A 21,819-nucleotide genomic window follows, 5' to 3' on the forward strand; every position below is an offset into this window, starting at 1 on the left:
TTTAAGCAACATTCTGAGCATCTCAACAATCATCCACAATTATAAAAAATTACAATTTTATAGTTTTTACGGATATATATCTTAATTTCTTAAGAAAAGTTTAAATCTAACATACGTATAAATCTAAATAAATAACACATCTGAGCCCAACTTTTACTTTCTGTATGGATAGGGCTAGGCCCAACAATTTATCATTATATATATAACAATCCGAAATTCAACTGCTACAATGCGGCTCGGTTAGCTTTAGTGTCGGCTTAGTTACATGAAGGGGCTTGGTTGGCTGATGGTACAAACCCATATACATAAGGTATAACAAATTTTATAGACAACTTTCATTTCTTTTATCCCGTTCTTTTAACTTTCTTTACAAAGAATACATATACAGATATTGACCATAGAACACCATCATTACGCATTACAAGTCTCTACTTCAACGACTTGACCCCTACAAACAAAGGTGATACGAATACAAGTTAAGCTGAAATCCATCTTTTACCAACTGATTGACTTCATCTATCACTGAGAACAACCATCGACGCCCATCATCGTTGACAACCATTAGCACAAAACAAAACAACTCCGTCAGTCCATCAACAATTAATATGAACCACGACTGCCGGACAACCGGTAACAAGTAAAAGTAAGCATGAAAACGAGATGACGTACCACTTTCTTACCACCTAGACGACGTTGCCAATGCCATCATCACACACTTTTTTGATCAACCAGCCATAAGTCAATCACTTCTGCCGCCTCCAACCTTTGGTGGCAGCCATTGCCCCAAATCTGTATTCAAAAACTTTATTTCACCATAAAAGAAAAAGTGCATAGATCTAAAATATAAATTTTGTATGTATATAATCATGGCTATGAGAAGTAAAAATTGAATGGAGGTGGTTGTCAACTAATATTGGGAAAGATGAAACAGGAGAATTAGTAGTAGTAAGTCAAAAAATATAAGAAGTGAGACGTGGTGGAGAATGGAGATAAAACTAGAAAGAGGACACCTATTACAAGTTGAAAGTTGACATCACATCACTCTTTAGTTTTAGAAATAGGTAACAAAATACTCCCTTCGTCCCAATTTAAATATCCACGTTTGACTGTCCAAGTCAATCTTTCACAACTTTGACCATTAATATTATTTTTTTTGTTTTATAATACTTAGCGAAAGTTATATCGTTATAAAATATATTTAAAACCTAACTGATTCATATATATTAGATCAAATATTACATAACATAAATAGAAATCTAGACGGTCAAAGTTAAACAAGAAAGACCCAAAATGTCAAACTATGACATTTAAATTGGGACGGAGGGAGTAGCACATAGTTTTTCCAATTTATAGGTGGTTTTCTACCATGTTATTTTAATCTGCCCACTTTTAATTTATAAAGCTATAAACTTTATAACAAAAATATTGGTACACCAACGAAAAGTTTAATACAGTATAATTTGCTGCTAACGAAACTAATGAATTGGTGCCATCCGTAACACCGCAGCGAAGCGCGGATTCTAAAACTAGCTACAAATATATATTAGATAAAAGCCGGCTAATAGTTAAAAAATAATAATTTATAGTTATCTCAATTTTTAAATATCCACCATCGATTAAGCTCTTCATACTCATATCATCGTTTTTAGCTTAAGATGAGCCCTTTTTGGAAATGAAGAGTATAAAACGCTTAGCTATTTAAAAACAATTTGTGGTGTCGAGCTCAAAATATATAAGTGGATTTGCATGGGTAAAAAAACATGTGTATATAGTGGCTAGCCAAGTTTAAAGTTTTTGGAGGCTTTAAGCAACACTAATTGGATGAAAATTCATTATCCTATGTACCATTTGGTATTCACCAATTTCCTAGCCAGATTAGTGTCCAGGTGATTCTCAACCACTTAATAATCTCCTGATTATTTCAAGTTTGCTTTTGGCAGGAGTTGAACCCAAAACCTTTTTAGAAAGTGACAGCTGGTGGCCACTATGTGTATATCTTTTTACTCTTTGGTACAACTATACGTATCAAAATGTAAAAAATATTTGTTTCATACAATTTTTATTAAATTTTGTTACTTTAGCGAGTTTTTTAACATACAATGTTATTGGTTTTTTCGACGTTCTCTAGTTTAGCTTTGAATTTGGCATTCCAAAGATGATTGGTGTCTTTTTTTTTCTTCCTATTTCATTCTCATACACAATAAATATAGTTGAACGATATTTGATCGTCATGAATAATCTTATAACTAGAAAAATAATATCAATATTATAAAAATTGTCCCATTATAAAAAGTTAAATAGTAATATAATGTTGATGCGACATTTTAGTTCGTAACAACACTTCAAGAAGGGTAAATTACTTTTCATCTTTCATTTTTCACACTCTCTCTACTTAAACAGTAATATAATGTTGATGCGACATTTTAGTTCGTAACAACACTTCAAGAAGGGTAAATTACTTTTCATCTTTCATTTTTCACACTCTCTCTACTTAATATCATCCATCTTTCATTCATCTTCCATCATCTATCTTTATAATTAAGAAATCCATATGTTCCCATCTTCCATCCCATTTTTTTGGTTGTTACATTGGAGGTAGTTTGATCGCGATACTAACTTTATGTAAGAAGTATACCTCGCACTCGTGTAACCCTATTCAAAATTGTGAAACCATAGTAGCTAAGTTTCAATAATGTGCTTGAAAAAACATTTTACAAGCTCAATTCACCACAACAATACGTTTATAATTTTATCCAAAATTTTGAAACCAGATAATCAGACTATCAACAATTAACTTGTAAAACCTTTTTATCTAGTTGGTTGAGACTTGATAAGTTTTAAATTGAGGTTTAAATTATTTATTTTTGCAAACCCAAAAGTTTTAAGTTATTTTTGATAAAACTTGAATATTATGTTTTTATTTTAGATATGGATAAGATTTTAAACCTTTTCACAAATTGTCATACGAAATATATTATACCGAGATCAAAACTTATGAAAAATGACATCGGATGAAGTTTACTTAAACGTATCGAGAATTCGTTGCTGCAAATAAATAACTAAATAATCTATTTATTTCCTAATGATAACCTATTTAATCTTGTAAACAAGGAATCACCCACAAATGAAAAAGTAAAAGAACAATCCAAATCCATACCGAGAAGTGTAAAAAAAGGAGGACATGTTGTTGTCATGTTGCCAATTCTGGTAACAATATCAGCTGGTCCCTACCATCTCATCCATTTTCCTTACATATTTTGTTTTAGGGTTCTTTTTTTTTTCTCTTAAAACACACAATTTATTCACAAACCATACATATACATATAAATGGGTTAAGCTGTTTGATGTTATCTCATTTTCCCTTCATTTCCAGTCAGATACAAATAAATTATCTCTCTGCTTCCGTGTAGATATTTCAGTAAGCTTTTTTTTTTTTTTTTATTACTATTCTAATTTATTATGTTATATATAATACTAATTTAATTCATGGTTTTTTATTATTTGTTTTTTAGCTTAAATAATGTAACTGCCTGTATGTTTATGTATATGAAATAATGAAAATATATATGTTGTTTATATTCTGTTTTTGTGTGTACTGTTTGGTTTGACTAGACTTTGTTTCAAGATTTGGGTTTTCTTGAAATTGATTATAATTTGATTTTTCTTTTTAGGATACAATGCATGTTTTTTTTTTCTGTCCATACAAACTTTATTTGTGTTTTACTTCTATAAATTAGTGTTTTTGCTTTTTGTTGTTAGTTGGTTTTCCAAAGGTGTAATATTTTATGGGTTTTTTTTTGTTGGTTTGTGGCAAGACTTTTTTTTGGCGATTATTGTTACATGATTCTTAAAAGGAAATGTTGTTAGAGTCTTAAAGAACCACTACCAAGGCAGGCTAGTGGTTAGGCGCGTGTGCGTGTTTGCTTTTCTTTGGTTCGAAACCTCGTTAGGTAAATGATAGAATCCAGATATTGAAAGTAACAGTGGATAAATATAACAATTAAGTTGGCCCGATTCGAGAGGGGCAACTCTCCGATTACAAGACAGGTAACCCAATTCGAGATGGGTAATTCTCCTAAAACAAACAAAGTTTGCTACTTGTAAATAACTAGACATAGAAAACTAGAACAGGAAAAATGACTAAATGAGATATATAAATATAAAAAAGAGCAGTTACTAATCCTAAAAAGTAGAACAATTATCCTAATCTTCACAGTTCAGCCCCTTAGCTTTTGCTCCTGATTGCCTGGGCTGTAAACTGCTCCTTTTTCCTTTTCCCATTTTCTTTTGCTGCCTAAAATGGATAGTCCAGCCGACCAGCCAACAGCCGGGTCCAATGACCCAATAGGGTCTGTATCAGTAAACATCTTTGGGGGTGGGCAGGGAAATGGTAGGAAAAAGTCATTGCGATGCCCTGGTTGGGCCGCATACATTTGAGTAAAAAATACTCGCCACTTTCCGTTGTTAGAGTCTTAAAAAATGATTTCCTCAATGTTGGTCTAGCTATGAAATTGGGTTTTGTCGATTTAGATATCTAAAGTTAAAGAATTTCTTTCATAACTTGTTATGTGCACTGTCTGAGACTTGTATTCTCTTCTCGTTATTATGGATTTGGTTTTTTTTTTCTTGCTTTTTGGTTTGTTATTGTACTTGGTTTATATAGCATTTACTATAGCGAGAAAACCATTGTTTACCACATATGTAAATTAGATAAATTCGGTTATGGGAAGCACTGTTGTGTCATTTCTGAGTTGTTCCACACTTTAGAAAAGCATATTTTCAAGAATTTGTAATATGTTAATTGGAGCTTGCTCGGATTGTATAACGCTTAAATTGGAGGACACAATGAGAAATCCACAAACACACAGATATGGGGGGGATTTATATAATGCTTAAATTAGAGGACACAATGAGAAACACACAGATATCTGGAAATTATATATTGTTGCTTTGATATTTTGGTTCCATATACTTACACTTGTTTCTATCTTGTTGTGCCTAGGAATTTCATATTTTAAGTTATGGGTGTCGATGAGAAAACTCTCAAGTTATCCGATGGTGATAATATGAATCAGCAAGAATGTGCCATATCCCTGCATGCCTATTCTGATCTTACCAATGTTTCTCCAGCGGTATTCTTATATCTTCTGAAAGAGTGTTACATTTATGGTAAGATTATTCTTTCCTTCGTCTTCTGATTTCTCCGTAATTTACATGACCTTTACAAGGTTATCTTTAAGTGACAAAGGATGTCTTCTTGTTGATTCGTACATTGATGCCTATAGTGTAAATATACGGATTTTTGGCATTGTTATTGGCTATTTATTCTGATTAAAGGGGCTTGAAAAAATGTCTGACTGTAATTAAATTTGTAAGTTTCTTATTGTAGGTTTTGTTATGTAAATATGCAATGGCTCATATTGATCAATAAGTTACTTGTATCACCTATTTGTAGAGTATGAGGCGACTTAATTCTTTATAGATGGTTATATATATATATATCCTGACAATTTGTTATGCTTGGGCTATTGGCAGATCCAAGTAAGATTCCCTGGAGGAAGATAAGGCGCTTTTTTATTTTATATTTGTATTTGGCATATTTGATTATTTATGAAGTATTGCAATTATACTTTTTTTCTTTCTCCTTAGAGCCTGTATTTTCTTCTTAGTTGATTTAGTTTTGTGCCATGGATTTTGACCTCTGTGCTGAAAAGGCTAAAGAGCACTGAGTATTGTTTTAGATGAAATATTTTTACCCACACCAAAAGGATTATTTAGTGAAAATGTGCATTGACTTAACCCTATTTGACCCACCAAATAATGCCTACTTTGACCCATTCCAATCTACCCGACCAACCTGTTTTACCACCTATTATGGGTTTCCTTTTGTTCGTAATTTTTCATGAACTTTCTTGTAAACGTAAACTAAGATTCTATATTAAGCAGGCACATGCAAGGCAACTGCAAAGTTTTTTGCCCTCCAGCAACAGGTCTATCAAGCCTTGCATAAAATGCCAAAACCTGGACCAGCTGTATTTGTGGCCCGTTGCCTATCTTTATTGCCGATTTTCGAACCACATTGTGAAGGTTTTAGTCATTTAATGATAGCTGCTCTTCGTCGATTTTTTAAAGCTGGAAAAACACAGGAAGACTTTAGTGAAGCAAAGTTTCTCATCACCCAATTATTTAAAGTTGCTGTATGTGGTACTAAACTTCACGATGACAGAATACTTGTGAAAATGCTTGAAATTTTTGATATTAAACTTACGGATATCAAAGAGGTTATTGGCCCGTTTATCTCGAGGCTTCTAGAATCTCAATCGTATCTGACAACTGTTACTCTTCTTGAACATCTATCTATTCGTCGAGATGATGAATCTTTTCTTCATGAAATGGTGGAAAAGCAAGAACACCGAGCTGCAGAAAAGTATGCAGCATATATAGGGAAGCCAATGCTGTGTGTACTCATCCAGTGTTATATAGACAGGAAGATGCTTAAACAAGCTTATGAACTTCTAAAGAAAAATAATTTGCGTGAAGAATTTCCAGAAGTATATCAAATGGGTAAAGAAAGGTAATTATATTGCTTATACCTCAAGGTTTTGCTGTCTGAAGCATTTTATATTATGTGTTGATTTTTCACATAATCAATGTATTCAGTCATATTTGCAGCTCACTTAAGAAGCTGGCAGAAAAGGGATGCTGGGATATCGCAGAAATGAGGGCAAAATCTGATAGGAAACTTCTTGAATTTCTGGTAGGTGATTGTGAGCATTTATCCTTGGCCTGAATTTTTGTAGTCCAAATAATGCAAGAATTTTTGGGTGAAGTTCGATATCATAATTACTCCACCATAAATAATAGACTTGAACCATGATACGCCTTTTAACTTTTTATAGTTGTGGAATATATATCTCCATTCTTGCTTGTTTATGATTATCATGTTTTATCCACATAAACATATATCGATGATATTCATTTGGCTTGTAATTATCTGTTGGAGGTCTATTTGGCAATGGAAGCTGGTTACTCGGAGAAGGTTGATGAACTCTGTGATAGATACTCCCTCAAAGGTTTCATACAAGCCAATGGTAGGACAGCTTCTACTCTTTCATAGTTTGAGTTCTTATATAATTTTGTGTCACTGCTTACCTTTAATCAAGCAATGTTTTTATCTATCCAGTAACTTTCTTTTATGAGTATTACAGAAGTCAAGGCAAGCCTTCCGCAGATAAGATATCTGCATGTGGATGAGTTGGCAATAGATGACATCATCTGGGTTGATGAGCCTGTAGGTCTGCATGAAGCAACATCTCAAATTGAGGTTTGCAAAGTCATCGGCCTTGATTGTGAATGGAAGCCTAATTATGTAAAGGGTGGCAGTAACAAGGTAATTACTATCTTACCTCCTCCAATAGCCCTGATTTTTCCCTCTATTTTGTTATATAAGATAGCTGATTTTGCAATTTCTTGTTTTACTAATAAAGTATCCCTTGAATCCAGTTTTTTTCTTGTGGTTACCAATTACTCTAGTCAAACAGAAATATTCATTTATTGCTTATACATTTTGTTCCAATTACAGGTATCCATCATGCAGATTGCTACTGAGAAGACGGTTTTCATCATTGACTTGATAAAGTTGTCTCATGATGCTCCTGCTGTTTTAGATAGCTGCCTAATTCGGATTTTTCATTCTCCTCAGATTTTAAAACTTGGTATGACATCACTATCCTTTATTAGGTTAGTCTCTTAGTTATGAAATTTAAAGTGATAGCAACTTAGCAAGTATACCATCAACTTGTTAACTGTGTGCAGGTTATAATTTTCAATGTGATATGAAACAACTGTCTCAATCATATGGAGAATTTGCTTGTTTTAAAAGCTTTGAAATGCTGTTAGACATTCAGAACATGTTCAAAGAAGTTGGTGGTGGTCTTTCAGGTGTAACAAAGGTAAGTGGAACAACTGTATTGCTATTTTCTACTCAGTAATTCATACTGAAACGCACATCTTCAAAACTTGTGGACTATCACATTTAAACAGGAAGTATTGGGTCTTGGCTTAAATAAGACAAGAAGAAACAGTAACTGGGAGGATCGACCATTAACCCGTAATCAGGTTTGTCTTTTCCCATCTTCATGTTCTTCCTCCCTTTTCCGTTTATTGAACATGGAATTTGAATATATGTGCAGCTAGAGTACGCTGCTCTTGATGCTGCAGTGCTTATCCACATATTCTATCATATTCGCAGCCGATCACAATCTACAGGTGTTTCAAATGAGCATAACCAAATGGAGTGGAAATCACACATTGTAAGTAAGAAGAGTTTGCAAAAGTAGAAATGGAAGGGTGGGCCACTTGATGGTCAAAACTAGTTACTTTTTTGTATGGAATGAGACACAAAATTTTCTCCGAAATGGTAAATTTTGTTCAAACAATTTAAGTGTCAAATACGATGGAAAAAGTTACAACATTTCAGTAGTAATCATTTTTATATATGAAATGGTTTGGGAGGTTTTATGTATTACTCAGTTTGACCCACTATTAGTAAAACTGATCCCAAATTGACCCATTCATAAGTAGTTGGATCAAAATTGGCACGCGTAGGGTGTAGTTGCAACTAAATGGCTTTTATATCATTTTCTTTGCCGCAATAAGGTAACGGAAGATGTATGTTTGATGTGAACATGCAGATTTCTCATGGAGGTGACCCGACGAAGATCAAAAAGAAAGAGGGTGAGAAAGGTTCGAACACCTGAATCAGAGAATCTCATGAAGCAAGTCAGAGTTAGGGTGCAAATATGATTGTTTTTGAAAGTGCATATGACCAAAAACAAAGTAGTCACAAAAGTCTAGAAATGGTATGAAATTTGAAATCTGTACATAATGGGATGATCTGAAAGATGGTAAATGTTGACAATGATTAAGATTAGTTTTTACCTTTTATTGGCTAAAGTTAAAATGGCGACACATTATCTTGTTGTTCGACTTGAAAGCTGTCTCCACATTGGCTTATATACTGACATCAGTATGGATTGGAAGTCTAAATGATTTATGAGATGCTTAAGATATCATTATCAAGCAAACTAGTTTCCAACGAGCATAGTCAAACCGCCTGTCATTAGAGGTGACAAAATGGGTGGGGATGGATAACGGGCCTATGGACAATACATGCAACTAATGAACAAACCGAGCTGACCCACAGACAGGTTGTCTGTAATGAATCTATTAAATGGGATAATAAGTGGTATAATATCAAAATCCAGCTATAAATATATAAAAGATTCTATTAAAATTTAAGTTTCCTTCAAGACTCTATATGTTTAACCCATTTAACCACTTCCAGTGTTATGATGGTTTCCCATTTTGAAAACTTATATTCTTCTAACTCGAAATCAACACATGTATGTGTAAATGGGCTGCACTACCTCTCGCTGCGTATTTGTCATAATGATCGGTCATGATACCTACTGTGACCTTGAAGATTAAGTTATCAATGTCATTTATTGATAAGATCTTGTCTACGACTTTATTTTGATTAACATCGATATGAAGTATAACAATGTTACACAAAGAACATGTTGACCATATCACATCATGAGAATGGAAAGTTAAAATTGATATACATAACAAGTCCCAACAAGGCGTCAAGACATGTTAAAGCGGGTTAATAATAAAGACAGTTTGTCTTAAAATAAAATTATTCATCTTAAAATGATAAAATTAGACTTCTTTAATGCTTATTATGTGTTCATTTTTGTTGAGGAAACTTTTAGTTTATTTTGAAGTTTTTTAAGTATGTGTTTAGTAAGCACAAACAGAATTGAATTAAATTATGCAAAATTAGGGTAGTGATAGAGCTCATTCTTTATGTTTGAAATGACCTGGGTTCAAGTCAAACTAAAGTTCACTTTGTCAGATATTGGAGGGGAATGAAGGACTGGGCTTTCTGTCTTCTCCCGACTCACAACTCACAAGGGATGGTGCACGGACTTGTCTGGTTCCCGCCGGATTGTGCAGGTCTGGGGCACTCTTAGGTTCCGTTGCAATGAGGTTTAAACTCGCGACAATGTGCAAGTACATGATAACTAGACCCGATACACCCTGGGCCAGTTAGACCTTAAAAGAAGAAGAAGAAGAAAAATCGGATTTATCAAAAAAAAAAAAAAAAAATGGGGAACGTATCACTTTTAAGAATATGGTGGGTCAAAACTACAAAAGGGATGATATCCCGTTTAAAAGTTATGGGCTAAACAACCTTTGACTGTTTAATCTTTCCCGTGTATATTCGGTATAACAGAAAATCTCTTTTGTCCCTGTTTAGTCAAAGAATACGATAATCCTTCAACCCGTTGATTATGATTAGCCTAAGTTATAACATGGTAACTGCAGTGATATATCTAAATTTTTGTAATATGAAGGAAGATAAACATGTAACGATGTCGAAATCTACTACTCTGTAGTCGTTTGTTGAACATTTTTGAAAGACGCGTAACATAAATATACATAAAAGGAAACTTAGGTTGGGTTGTCAACACCATAGGTCATCCTACAAAGATGTCGATTTACCAAATCTGACCGATATCCCAGTTCCAAACTTAGGGTCAGAAGACAAACATAACATATTATTTTTATTTTTTATTTTTTTTTATAAAATATTTTTGAAACAAAGGGTTCAACTTACAACCAACACAATAGAATATAATATGGGTATCAAATGATACATGGGATCATGAGATTTTCATCCAGTTACAGAAGAATAGAATATAATGTTAAGTCACCATCTTTTTTTTTTCTTTAAGCATCGTCGAATAATACGAAGGAAAAACCATAGAAGCGCCCAACAATGGGGTTAAGGGGGATCGATCTCTCCTCTGATGGGTAATTTGATAGGCTTACAAAACATATGCCTAACACGAAATACAATAATTCCACTAATTATTTCTCTTAATAGTGCTTTAATTAGCTATATACCAGGATCAACTTTTAAATATGTACTAGCATGGTACCCGCGCGATGCGACGGCGGTCATGACTGCGACGGTGTGATGGTTGGGCAACTATTGGGGTGGAGCGGCGTTGAGTTTGTGTATAATTGATGTAAAAAGTTAATGAACATATTTTAAGTGATAAAAGGATTGATAGTGTAATTTAATCATTAATGTTAAAAAGATTGTGTATGTGAAAACATTTTAAGGGGTATTAAGTGAAAATATTACACATATTTTCAACATTAAAAAAGTATAAAGGGCTATTCTTTTTATATATGAACTTATTAAATCAATCACATTTGTCGCATCCCATAAGCCACAAAATTGAACTCACATCACTATCATTTATTAATTATTTTTTTAGCTTGCTTTCAATCTTTGACTTAACTTTCTAGGGTTAAAAGACTATTTGTAAGTGATTAAATATGACTACCTATACATGAATCATAAACTTATCAAATCTATATTGAAAATAATAAAGGAACAATGTTATAACAGCAAAACTATGCCATACATATCATCTTTAGTTAACCTTGATAGAACTATGATGAGAAAGAACTGAAGTAGTAATGTAAAATGGAACATTGTGTAGAACACCGTATCTTGTCAACAACAATGAATTGAACATTGTTAAATTGTTACTCATGAAAACAAATCATGATTCATCAAACAAAAACTAACATCAAATCTAGTTATAATTTATATATATAATATAATAATCATATATACATATAGGTTGTTGGTTGATTACAATGGAACATTCATATTCAATATGCATAAGAAAGAAAATTGCATCATCAAAAACAATCCCCTATACAACCTCCTTACTAATTAAAAATTACAAAATCAAACTTTTATATTTATATATAAAAAGAAGATTTTCCTCCATCTTCTTTTACCTTGATGAAACAGTAGGATTCAAAGCTCTAGCAAATCCATTCATGGCTCCATATCCTTTTGAACTAAACCCTAAACACCCTAACAATCCTTGTCTATATGGCAAGTACGTCTTCCTCCTCAGCTCCTCCGCCTGTGCTCGATTCGTCGTATAATGCATCTCGTGCGCCGATCTCCTTGCCTTCCTGTTATAATTCGCTCCTACTACTCCATTCACCGCCTTTTTCGCTGTCGATTTAGGCGTTGCGGCGATCTCTTCGGTTTTTGAATCTGACGGTTTTCTCAACGATAATGTGGACCAGAATTTGTGGTTTTTGTTGCTGGTAGTGGTGTTACGGCCTTCGGATTTGCTTCGGTGAAGAAACTCCTTCAGAAACACCCATCGTTTTGAGCTCCGGCCGGCGGAGGACGACCGTGATGATGCGCCGGACGACGGTTCCGTTTCGGTTTCGGCAATGTATTTTTTCTCCTCGTCTTCTTCTGAAGCTAATTTCAGCTTGATTTCATTGATTTCGGTCGAGTCTCTGCCATTTTCAAGCCATTGAAAAGCGGTGTTTGAAGATCTTAAAGGAGACATAGATCTAGCTCTTCTCCGTCTATCTCGAGATTTAAAATCTCTAAAATTAGATGTCAAAACGTCGCCATTTTCGCCTGGAGGCAGATCCTGAGGATGTTCAAGGTGAGACGAGAGTTTCATAGGCCGGATCTGGCCGTTTAAGAAGAGTTCGTCGGCGGAGGACATAGATCCAGACGGCGGAGGTCCGGAGGTCAGCTCAAACTCGAATGAACCGCCGGCGGTTTCTAAGTTATTTGAGGAAACGGAAGAAGATGATGATAACATATGGTGCATTGGACTAGCCGGAGCACTGTAGAAGAAACCTCCTCCGCCGTCGCCGACGACGTCGGTGTCGGAATAATCCGGCGGTGTACGGCCTGGACTTGACGGAGCACTGGCGTAAGGCGTAGATACAGCGCTGTCAAAATCGTCGGAAAATGTGTTGGATTTTATATCTTCCATATTTGAAAGAAAAATGTATGTTAGTTTATGTATTTTTGTGTGATGGATGAAAGAAGGAATTAGAAAGAGAGAAATGATAGATGTAAGTAAGAGTGTATGTCTAAATGTATAATGAGGGGAGGGGGGGCAGGTACTAGTTTTGCATTATTATCTTTCTATGTCACATACATAGACACTGCTGGAGCTGGAAGTGATGGATGGAAGGATAGATGGGATATTAAATGAGATTGTTTGTTTACAAACCTCCAAAAAGATGCAATAAGTGAAGGTTAAAGACAAGGGCATCCTATGTTATTTGCACACAAACGCACACTTGCATCAATTTTTTAAACCTTTTAATAGATCAAGACTCTTTTTTTTTTTTATCTTATTCTTTCTTCTCCTTAAATTTAGTTACAACATGTTTTAGATTAGTTTTATGCAAAAATATTACGAGTGTGTGACTATGTTCCTATATTTTCAATCTTTTTCTTTCTTGATATCCTAAGATTTGATGTATGGTCGATCTTTTCATCTCATTCAAATTTTGGTGTCAACAAAATACTTATAAAACTGAAAACATGTCTTTTTTACAATGATTTTATCTTGAAATTGAAGTTAAATATATAAAAACGCAATACACCAAGTTTCACTTTCGAGAAAATTTTTGAATTATTTGCTATTTATTACAAATTAAATATATACAATATTTATTATTGTCGTTAAATGCACAATAACTATTTAGCTATAGTTAAGATATTTTCGGATATCAAACCGTATAAATTGCCAATGAGTTAAAGCCCCAGCGGCAATTCCGAAGTCCTGCAATGATGTTTGGATCATGGGAGACCAAAGTTTGAGTCTGAGCAGGCGAAGTTTTACCTCAAATTTAATGTCGTGGTTTCTGTACGGTTAAAATTGTAGGTTTTCCCTCCCCTGTGCTCCCTGACTTCGTAGATCGGTCAATAGTGACTGTCTGCTCGTGTGGATGTACCGGCTAGCCATCCCGTGACACGAACGTTAAAAAAAAAAATCAAACCGTATAAATAATTATTTATATTATGCTTAGTTTTTTTGGGAAAATGATTTATCCTCTTAAAAAGTTAGCCTTAAAATATTATTTAATAGCTTTAGATGGTGACATGTGAATACCACTAATTTTCTTTTTAAATTTCACCTTTTATTTTTCACATGTAACAATCCTATTAATTAGAAGTATTTTAGGCTAACAACTTAGAAATATTATCTAATTTTTTACTATATATCTTTATAAAAATATAAAATCAAAATTATTATTCACTTGTTCTCTCTATTCTCCAGGACGTGTTGTAGACCCCCACCCCACCCCACCCCACTTAAGATCTTCAATTCCCAATTTCATGTTATGCAAGTATGCAACGTGTCGTTCCATGTAAAGAAAGTTAATATATGTAGATATTATATTGGCGTTGTTAACTTTACCTTTTAATAAAGGGCTAATTGTGTGGAAGTAATTACTCTAATTAAACTTTAACACTTTTATTTTTGTGAGGTTCCAATAAAAAAAATTTTCTATTCTATGAAATGAAACCGGTAAAACGGTTTTTGTGGATCTCCATACACTTTATGCTGACGTGTACGGTTATTAGCCAGTTTTTCCTTATTTTTAATTAATCATCAGCCAAACATATCCAAATACTCATTCATATCATTATCTTGTTCCTTATCTTTCTTTTTCAACATCAGACTCTTAAAAATCTTCTTTAACTTCTAAAGTATAAACAATGATAACATTATAGTTTAATACTTGAGTTTGTTATTCCCCTGAGTTTGGTTTTCATCAAGATCTCTGCCTCTTTGGTGTTTTTTGGGCAGGCCATACAACAATTTTGCAACATCTAAATCTAAAAGTTCTTTATACACAAAATCCCAACCACCACCACCACCACCACCACCATCATCGTCATCATCATGATAATCAAGATTTGGTCTTCATCAAGATTCATTATTTAATAACAATAATAAGCCCATGTATAGTGAAATTAATCACATCGATCTCTAAGAAAAATTTTGCTTGATTTTTGGGTTTCGATTTTAGTGACCGGGTGTATGATTATCTTTGGGTTTCGTTTTTAGTTTAAAATGATAGTAGAAATGGGTGTATGGTCGTGTGATCTGATAGTTGACATTTTACAATTCGATGGTTGACATTTTACGGCGATGGTGGTCGAAAATGGCTGCGGCTATGAAAGTGGTGATGGTTCTTGGAAATTTGAAATCATGGGTTGATATAAATAAAAACCCTTAATTTCTTTAATTTCAAATCTGCGATTTCATTTTCACTTTTGATAGGTTTAATATATGATTTTGATTTCATTGTGGATGAAAGTGGTGGTTAAATGATTATGGCTTTTGTAGGCAGTGGTATGTCGATTTCAAAAAAACTGTTGTGTATATCAAGTTTTTTCTAAATGAGTAATTAACAATAAAAAAACATGAAATATACATGTCATCTAAAAATGAATTTAAAAAATAAAAAAAATGAGTTGGAAAATATATTCAACCGGCTACCTATTCGAAGCCTCACAAAAGTCGTTTTATTCTCCCGAATAGAAGTTTTTATTGTTAGAGCCACACAAAAACAAAAATGTCAAAGTTGGAGTACTTTCCAAACAATTAGCCCTTTAATAAAATACTAACTACATTTCCTTGAATAATGTTGTAAAGATTATACAACAGACCAAATGGTAGTTAGATTACTTGCAAGTGTTTTCTTACCTTAGAAGTTTTGCCATAGAAGTTTGTTACGTAAATTTCCATAACTTTGAAGGCTAGGATACGATATGCTTATAGAGTTATAGATGTTGAGGTAATGTTTCGTTTTTTTTGTTGACATAACTTCTTAAGTCACTATATATGAGTCCCTCCATGTATTAGGAAGTGAGTAATGGGATTGATTATAAATAATGATGTTTAATTTGTTATTACCTAATTAATCATTGGCCAACAGTGGTTGATACACCATTCCCTACTAAATTGGGGTATTGAACTAAGTAATCAATTTATACAACCACTTTCCCTCTTTTCCTACATTTACTCACTTTCTAAACCGTAATTTTCTTTTTTTTTCCAATCGTAATTCACAATTTTATTTTTTTTTACTTTTCAAATTAATTAATTAATAATTAACATAAATACATAACTACATACACCTGGATATAGAATTTATAAAGAAATTTGGGGGTTTGCTAAATACAGCCTTTAGGGCGGTGTTTAAGGTGCATAAATTATTTGTACATTTACCATGAAAATCAGGAGACAGATTTTTAATATGAAAGGTACAAGTTTTTTTATGCACGTTAAGGCTGTATTTAACATCTCCCATGAATTTATAAATAGGTTCATATAAAATGGAGATATTAAAAACAATGTGAGATACTTATATGATTAACTTTGACTTAATTTATTTACAGATAATCATATGTATAATATATTCTCTGGTATTATTATTATTATTATTATTATTATTATTATTATTATTATTATTATATAATTATTATTTTTATAAAATTACTATTTTTATAAAAACATCACTAATTATAATCCCTATTATTATTAAATGAAACATCACTTTTATACACATTTATTAAATTTAAATTTATAATACTTGCAATATACCAAGCAACATCAATTGATATGAAACACTATCATTGCATTCCTTTAAGGGCATTCAGAGTAGGAGACACTCATCCTCCAAGAACTAGTCTATGTCAGCACCACATCAGCTTCATATCAGCCTAAAGACTAACCAAAAACTAATCCCCCAAAACACCTATAATGTCAGGACTAGTCTAAGACCCACCATCTATTTAATATTAAACATTTTAAAATACAACATATATATATAATTCTTAATAATATTAACAATAATAATAATAATAATAAACATTTCATTAACTAAAAAATTACTAATAAAAAAAATATACAAAATATATTTATTCTAGGGTGGCTTTTAGATTATATATAACTATAGGGGTGGAAATTGAAAATGTTAATAATAAATATAAATATATGGCTGAAAACACATCTGCACATCATCTTCTTCGCTTTTCTTGTTCACAGCCGCCACCATATACATCTCGCCGGAAAACATGGCTATTCCTTTTTCTTTCACAGCCACCACCATACACAAATACATACATACATAACACAGATATACATACAATATACACATATATAAAAACCTAAAAATAAAGAAATACGACATCGGGCTTCGTCTTTGTGGGAACGGATGGACTGAAAACGAATGAAGGACGAGTCACACCTAACCGTGTGCACTCGTCCTCGATGCTGGAATGAGCGGCCGGACAAACAGGGACGAACCCATTGTGAATACTCTAATATTCCTACTACCTTTCCCTTTCCCATTATCTAACAAGTCTTGAGATATCTACGACTCTGACCTAAGTTAACAGTGTTAAAGTATGAGTACATAAACATATAACAATTCATGAGTAGGCAGCGGAAAGAAACGTATATGCAATCAAAATAATTAACAAGGAGAGAATCAAAACGTGTACCTTTGCGCAAAGCTTCCTATAATATTATTAATAATTAGATTATTATTATTGTAGGGTTTAAAGCAAAATCCCTTTACGATCGCACACTAGATACCTCTTATACCGTATGCTAATACCCTGATCACGAACAACAAACCCCTTTGTTTCTATCCCTTATCGTCGAACTTCTAAATCAAAACCCCTTCCGATTTAAAACCTTACGGCCAAACATATGGAAGAAAATAAATCCCCATAATTAATGCTAGGATTAAATATACATATATATATTTAGTAAGTCACAAACTAAATTTCAAATGAACTTTTGAATGTAACTTGCGGCCGAACTAAAGAAGGGATGAAAAGAAGAGAGATTTACTTACATGAAGGAGTGAATAAAACCCTTTAAAATTAACCCTTTATATATAAAGATTTAATTAGATTTTATTTACTTGATGACCAAGTTAATCAAAGCCTTAAAAAAGCCCCCTATTAGGGTCAAATACTAATTTCCTAATTTCTCATTTAATTCTCATCTTTAATTAATTAAATATAATTAACCATTTAATTTAGTTTAATTAATCATTTCGTGATCAAATTAATTAAAATATTACTTTAATATATTAATTAATAATATAGAGTTATCGTGTCATTTCGTGTGACCCCGTAGGCTTAAATTATTTCCGGACATGCGATTTATAATAAAATGATCACACTCCAACAGCTCACATTTTAGCATGTTATTATAAAGGCAATAACATTAGTTAGTATCTAGCAACATGCCAATGCTCCTGGAAATATTTAAGAATAGATTCTTAAATTGCCAATTTGAAATGATTTAGTCTTTAATATCCCTTTGTTCAGATACCCTTGTTAATTATGAATATGGATCAACGTCATTTCATAATTTAACGATTATGTTTCTCATTTACACAATTAATTAAGATTACTAAACTATTCAAGACCACCTCTTGAGTTCATTTGGGTGTGGCCACACAAACATCTTCAATTAATTAATGAGGGCGCCAAATGGTATCATACTTCAGTTGCAAATTGAAGGAACAAATCTTGTATTGACTACAAGTGTCTAGCCATGTCGTTTCTCAACATTTCTGAAAATAGCCCTTTATTACTGCCTTGTTCAGAACAGTATAGAACTATATCTATAAATGCAATCCACATGCATAACTCACTTGTATCTCAAGTCAAAGGATATATAAAGTAACCATTTCACGAATCTCATTTAATGACGCCGATCCATAAAATATCATTTTATGGATCGGCGTCATTAAATGAGATTCGTGAAATGGTTACTTTATTTATCCTTTGACTTGAGATACAAGTGAGTTATGCATGTGTGTGGGTGATGAGCGTCCATTTTGTGATAAAAACCCCTAAAGAAAGGCTTCATTTCTATGCTTAAATGAGTTAATATTCTGGAACTATCGATACTTAATGAATGATATGTTTGTGCAGGTTCCCGGAATTTGCGAGAAAGGGTAAATGACATCAACTGACTCAAGAAGGAAGTCTATGAAGTTACAAGACACAAGGAAGTGGTTCGGGAGCCAAACGAAGACTCAAGTGCAAGACAACAACCACCAGCGAACGCTCTCCAGACCACAAGCGCCGCCCGAAGCTTCACCAGCAGCCGCTCGAAGTATCACCAGCGCCGCTGGCAGGCCCACCAGCGCCGCTGGTCGGCCCAGATCAGTAACCGACTTAAACACCTATTTAAGTCGAACTAACCCTCAAAACCCTAAGAGAGAGCCGATTCAGCAGCCCTAGCCGCCCAGGAATAACCCTAGATCGAAATTGCAGATTCCAAGAAGGTTTTGGAGCATCTAAACACCTTCCAATCTTCACTCTTGGTGTAAATCTTTCATCTTTATATACTCTTTGTCTTTGAACTATGTCTTTTATATTCTCAGACTTTGTTATTCCTTTAATAATGCTAGGCTAGTAGGCTGAATACTTGTTTGGATCAATGTGATCATGTAGACGCTTATTGTTTTACTGTGTTTGTTTAGATTCTGTTGGAGTGTGCTATACTGTTTATCATAGATCCATGTTTATTAGTAATTCATGTTGCTATTGGTTTTATATCTGAACATATTAGTTTAATTCTGATGATTGTCTATGATCATGTACTAGGACTAATAGCAGACGCGATCCTTTGACTTGGAAACGAGCATTGTGGTCACCGGAGGGAATTATATCTGTTCATGGCTTAAGAGCCGGGTAATTAAAAGATGAATTAGTAACACAAACTTTAGGTCATAATACTTAAAACAATGAATCTAGCAAGAATTTGTTTTAAAAGGTAGTGTGAGTCTAGCGACAGCACTACTACTTAGGTAAGTGAATCTAACGAGAATCTGAACCGTGATTAAGTTTCCAACAGGCTAACAAACCAGTAGGATAGTATTTGGTCGTACCATGAGATCAGAGATGCCAAACAAGTATTTTAATTTAATTACTGATATTCGTCCTTTCAAAACTATTTTCAGAGTAACCTTTTGCTGCAAAGCATTTGGTTATATTTTCTTATTTAATTGCTAAAAATTAGTCTATTAGGAGTTAGTGACAAACCCCCAAACAAACTAGAATTACACGTACTACTAAATTAGGTAACGCAACGCGTCCCTGCGAATGATCCTGTAATTTACCACTAGGCTATACTCAACTGACTAGGTTCGCTGCTCGTTAAAGTGTGTGTTAGTTTAGATAGTTACTTGTACAACATAAATTTTAAGACTAGGAAATAAATAAAAAACATACACCCATCAGTGGGTAAAGTCTAATATTCACCTTTTGAATATCATGTGAGTTTGGTACGATCCACTATCTTCAAAATATTCCCTTAAATATTTTCACCAATCTCTCACAATTATCTTACTTTAATTATATTCCCATATAATTAATCGACAATGGACGTTTAGAATATTTAACTAATATTTATGGATCTAAACATGCAAATATAGGACACAGTTATTATAAAATGAAACCACTTATACCGCGTATAAAAATTCATTTATTGAAAATAACAATTGTTTAACATCCCATTATCCAAATAGCAATCACAGATTTACATGATAGAACTTAGCAATATCTAAGACCTAAGCCTTCTGCATGCTTATTGAGTTTTTCCTTCGACAATGCCTTTGTAAAAGGATCCGCTAAGTTATAATCTGTGTCAACTTTGAGTAATTTGATTTCACGCGATTCGATTTGCTCACGAACGTAGTGATATCTCTTCTGGTAATGTCTGGCACCTTTTTGAACCCCAGGTTCATTGGCAATGATAATTGCTCCCGAATTATTACAGTACAAATCCATAGGTGTTTTATTTGAGGATTACCATGTTAAAATCCAAAAATAAACTTTCTAATCCAGACAACCTTCATGTCGTCTTCTCTAAGACGACAATATACTCAGACTCTATCACATACATAGCAACTATGGTTTGCTTTTAGCTCAAAGCATTCCATTGTGTCTTCATTTAAAATGAAGACGTATCCTCACTAATATTTTGAAACATCTTTATTAATCCTGAAATCCAACATCACAAATTCTATTACCATTTGAATTGGTGATCGGGATTTCAACCATACACTAAGAATAATTCTTTAGTAGCTCGCATGTACTTAAGAATATTTTTCACAGCAGTCCAATGATCCTCTCCGGAATTTTGCTGATAGCGGCTAACTATATTTGGCGCGAACGCAACATCTGGTCTAGTGCATCTTACCGCATACATGATAAAACCCACAGCTGAAGCATAAGGAATTCTTTCCATACGTTTCACCTCTTCAGGTGTAGAAGCACAGTTCTTGCTAGATAAATTAAGTCCTTCTTGCATAGGCAAATTTTCGCGCACCGTTCTTGCTAGATAATTTAAGTCCTTCTTGCATAGGCAAATTTCCACGGTTAGAATTTTCCATCTTGAAGAGATTCTACACCTGAAGAGGTGAAACGTATGGAAAGAATTCCTTATGCTTCAACTGTAGGTTCTATCATGTATGCGGTAAGATGCACTAGACCTGATGTTGCGTTCGCGCAAAATATAGTTAGCCGCTATCAGCAAAATCCCGGAGAGGATCATTGGACTGCTGTGAAAAATATTCTTAAGTACATGCGAGCTACTAAAGAATTATTCTTAGTGTATGGTTGAAATCCCGATCACCAATTCAAATGGTAATAGAATTTGTGATGTTGGATTTCAGGATTAATAAAGATGTTTCAAAATATTAGTGAGGATACGTCTTCATTTTAAATGAAGACACAATGGAATGCTTTGAGCTAAAAGCAAACCATAGTTGCTATGTATGTGATAGAGTCTGAGTATATTGTCGTCTTAGAGAAGACGACATGAAGGTTGTCTGGATTAGAAAGTTTAT

General features: G+C 33.5%; 2 protein-coding genes across 3 annotated transcripts; one reads left to right on the plus strand and one right to left on the minus strand.

Annotated features, from left to right (window-relative positions):
- The first annotated feature begins 3,298 nt into the window (after positions 1–3,298).
- Positions 3,299–8,946, plus strand: LOC122595694 (exonuclease mut-7 homolog). 2 transcript variants are annotated; one of them, XM_043768117.1, is made up of 11 exons: positions 3,299–3,418; positions 5,003–5,169; positions 5,947–6,574; positions 6,661–6,757; positions 7,004–7,091; positions 7,209–7,390; positions 7,583–7,715; positions 7,816–7,952; positions 8,044–8,118; positions 8,193–8,312; positions 8,694–8,946. In XM_043768117.1, exons 2-11 carry the CDS (start codon positions 5,022–5,024, stop codon positions 8,757–8,759), a joined length of 1,674 nt encoding a protein of 557 aa, XP_043624052.1. In that variant the 5' UTR covers positions 3,299–3,418; positions 5,003–5,021; the 3' UTR covers positions 8,760–8,946. The 2 variants fall into 2 exon arrangements, with proteins under 2 accessions (XP_043624052.1, XP_043624053.1); XM_043768118.1 differs by having other exon boundaries at positions 6,673–6,757.
- Positions 8,947–11,667: 2,721 nt separating this feature from the next.
- LOC122596069 lies at positions 11,668–13,145 on the minus strand. Its single transcript, XM_043768581.1, has one exon. The coding sequence runs from the start codon at positions 12,903–12,905 to the stop codon at positions 11,886–11,888; it is 1,020 nt and encodes a 339-aa protein (XP_043624516.1). The 5' UTR covers positions 12,906–13,145; the 3' UTR covers positions 11,668–11,885.
- Positions 13,146–21,819: the final 8,674 nt, after the last annotated feature.

This window comes from Erigeron canadensis, chromosome 4, assembly GCF_010389155.1.
Source record: "Erigeron canadensis isolate Cc75 chromosome 4, C_canadensis_v1, whole genome shotgun sequence".
Classification (NCBI taxonomy): Eukaryota; Viridiplantae; Streptophyta; class Magnoliopsida; order Asterales; family Asteraceae; genus Erigeron; species Erigeron canadensis.

What these genes read in the sequence shown, in the direction of transcription:
- LOC122595694 (XM_043768117.1), top strand. Translation starts at nt 5,022, where the DNA reads ATGGGTGTCGATGAGAAAACTCTCAAGTTATCCGATGGTGATAATATG. An exon ending in GGAAACTTCTTGAATTTCTG is followed by an intron (nt 6,758 to 7,003) that starts GTAGGTGATTGT and finishes TATCTGTTGGAG; the next exon opens with GTCTATTTGGCAATGGAAGC. An exon ending in GTCTTTCAGGTGTAACAAAG is followed by an intron (nt 7,953 to 8,043) that starts GTAAGTGGAACA and finishes ACATTTAAACAG; the next exon opens with GAAGTATTGGGTCTTGGCTT.
- LOC122596069 (XM_043768581.1), bottom strand. Translation starts at nt 12,905, where the DNA reads ATGGAAGATATAAAATCCAACACATTTTCCGACGATTTTGACAGCGCT.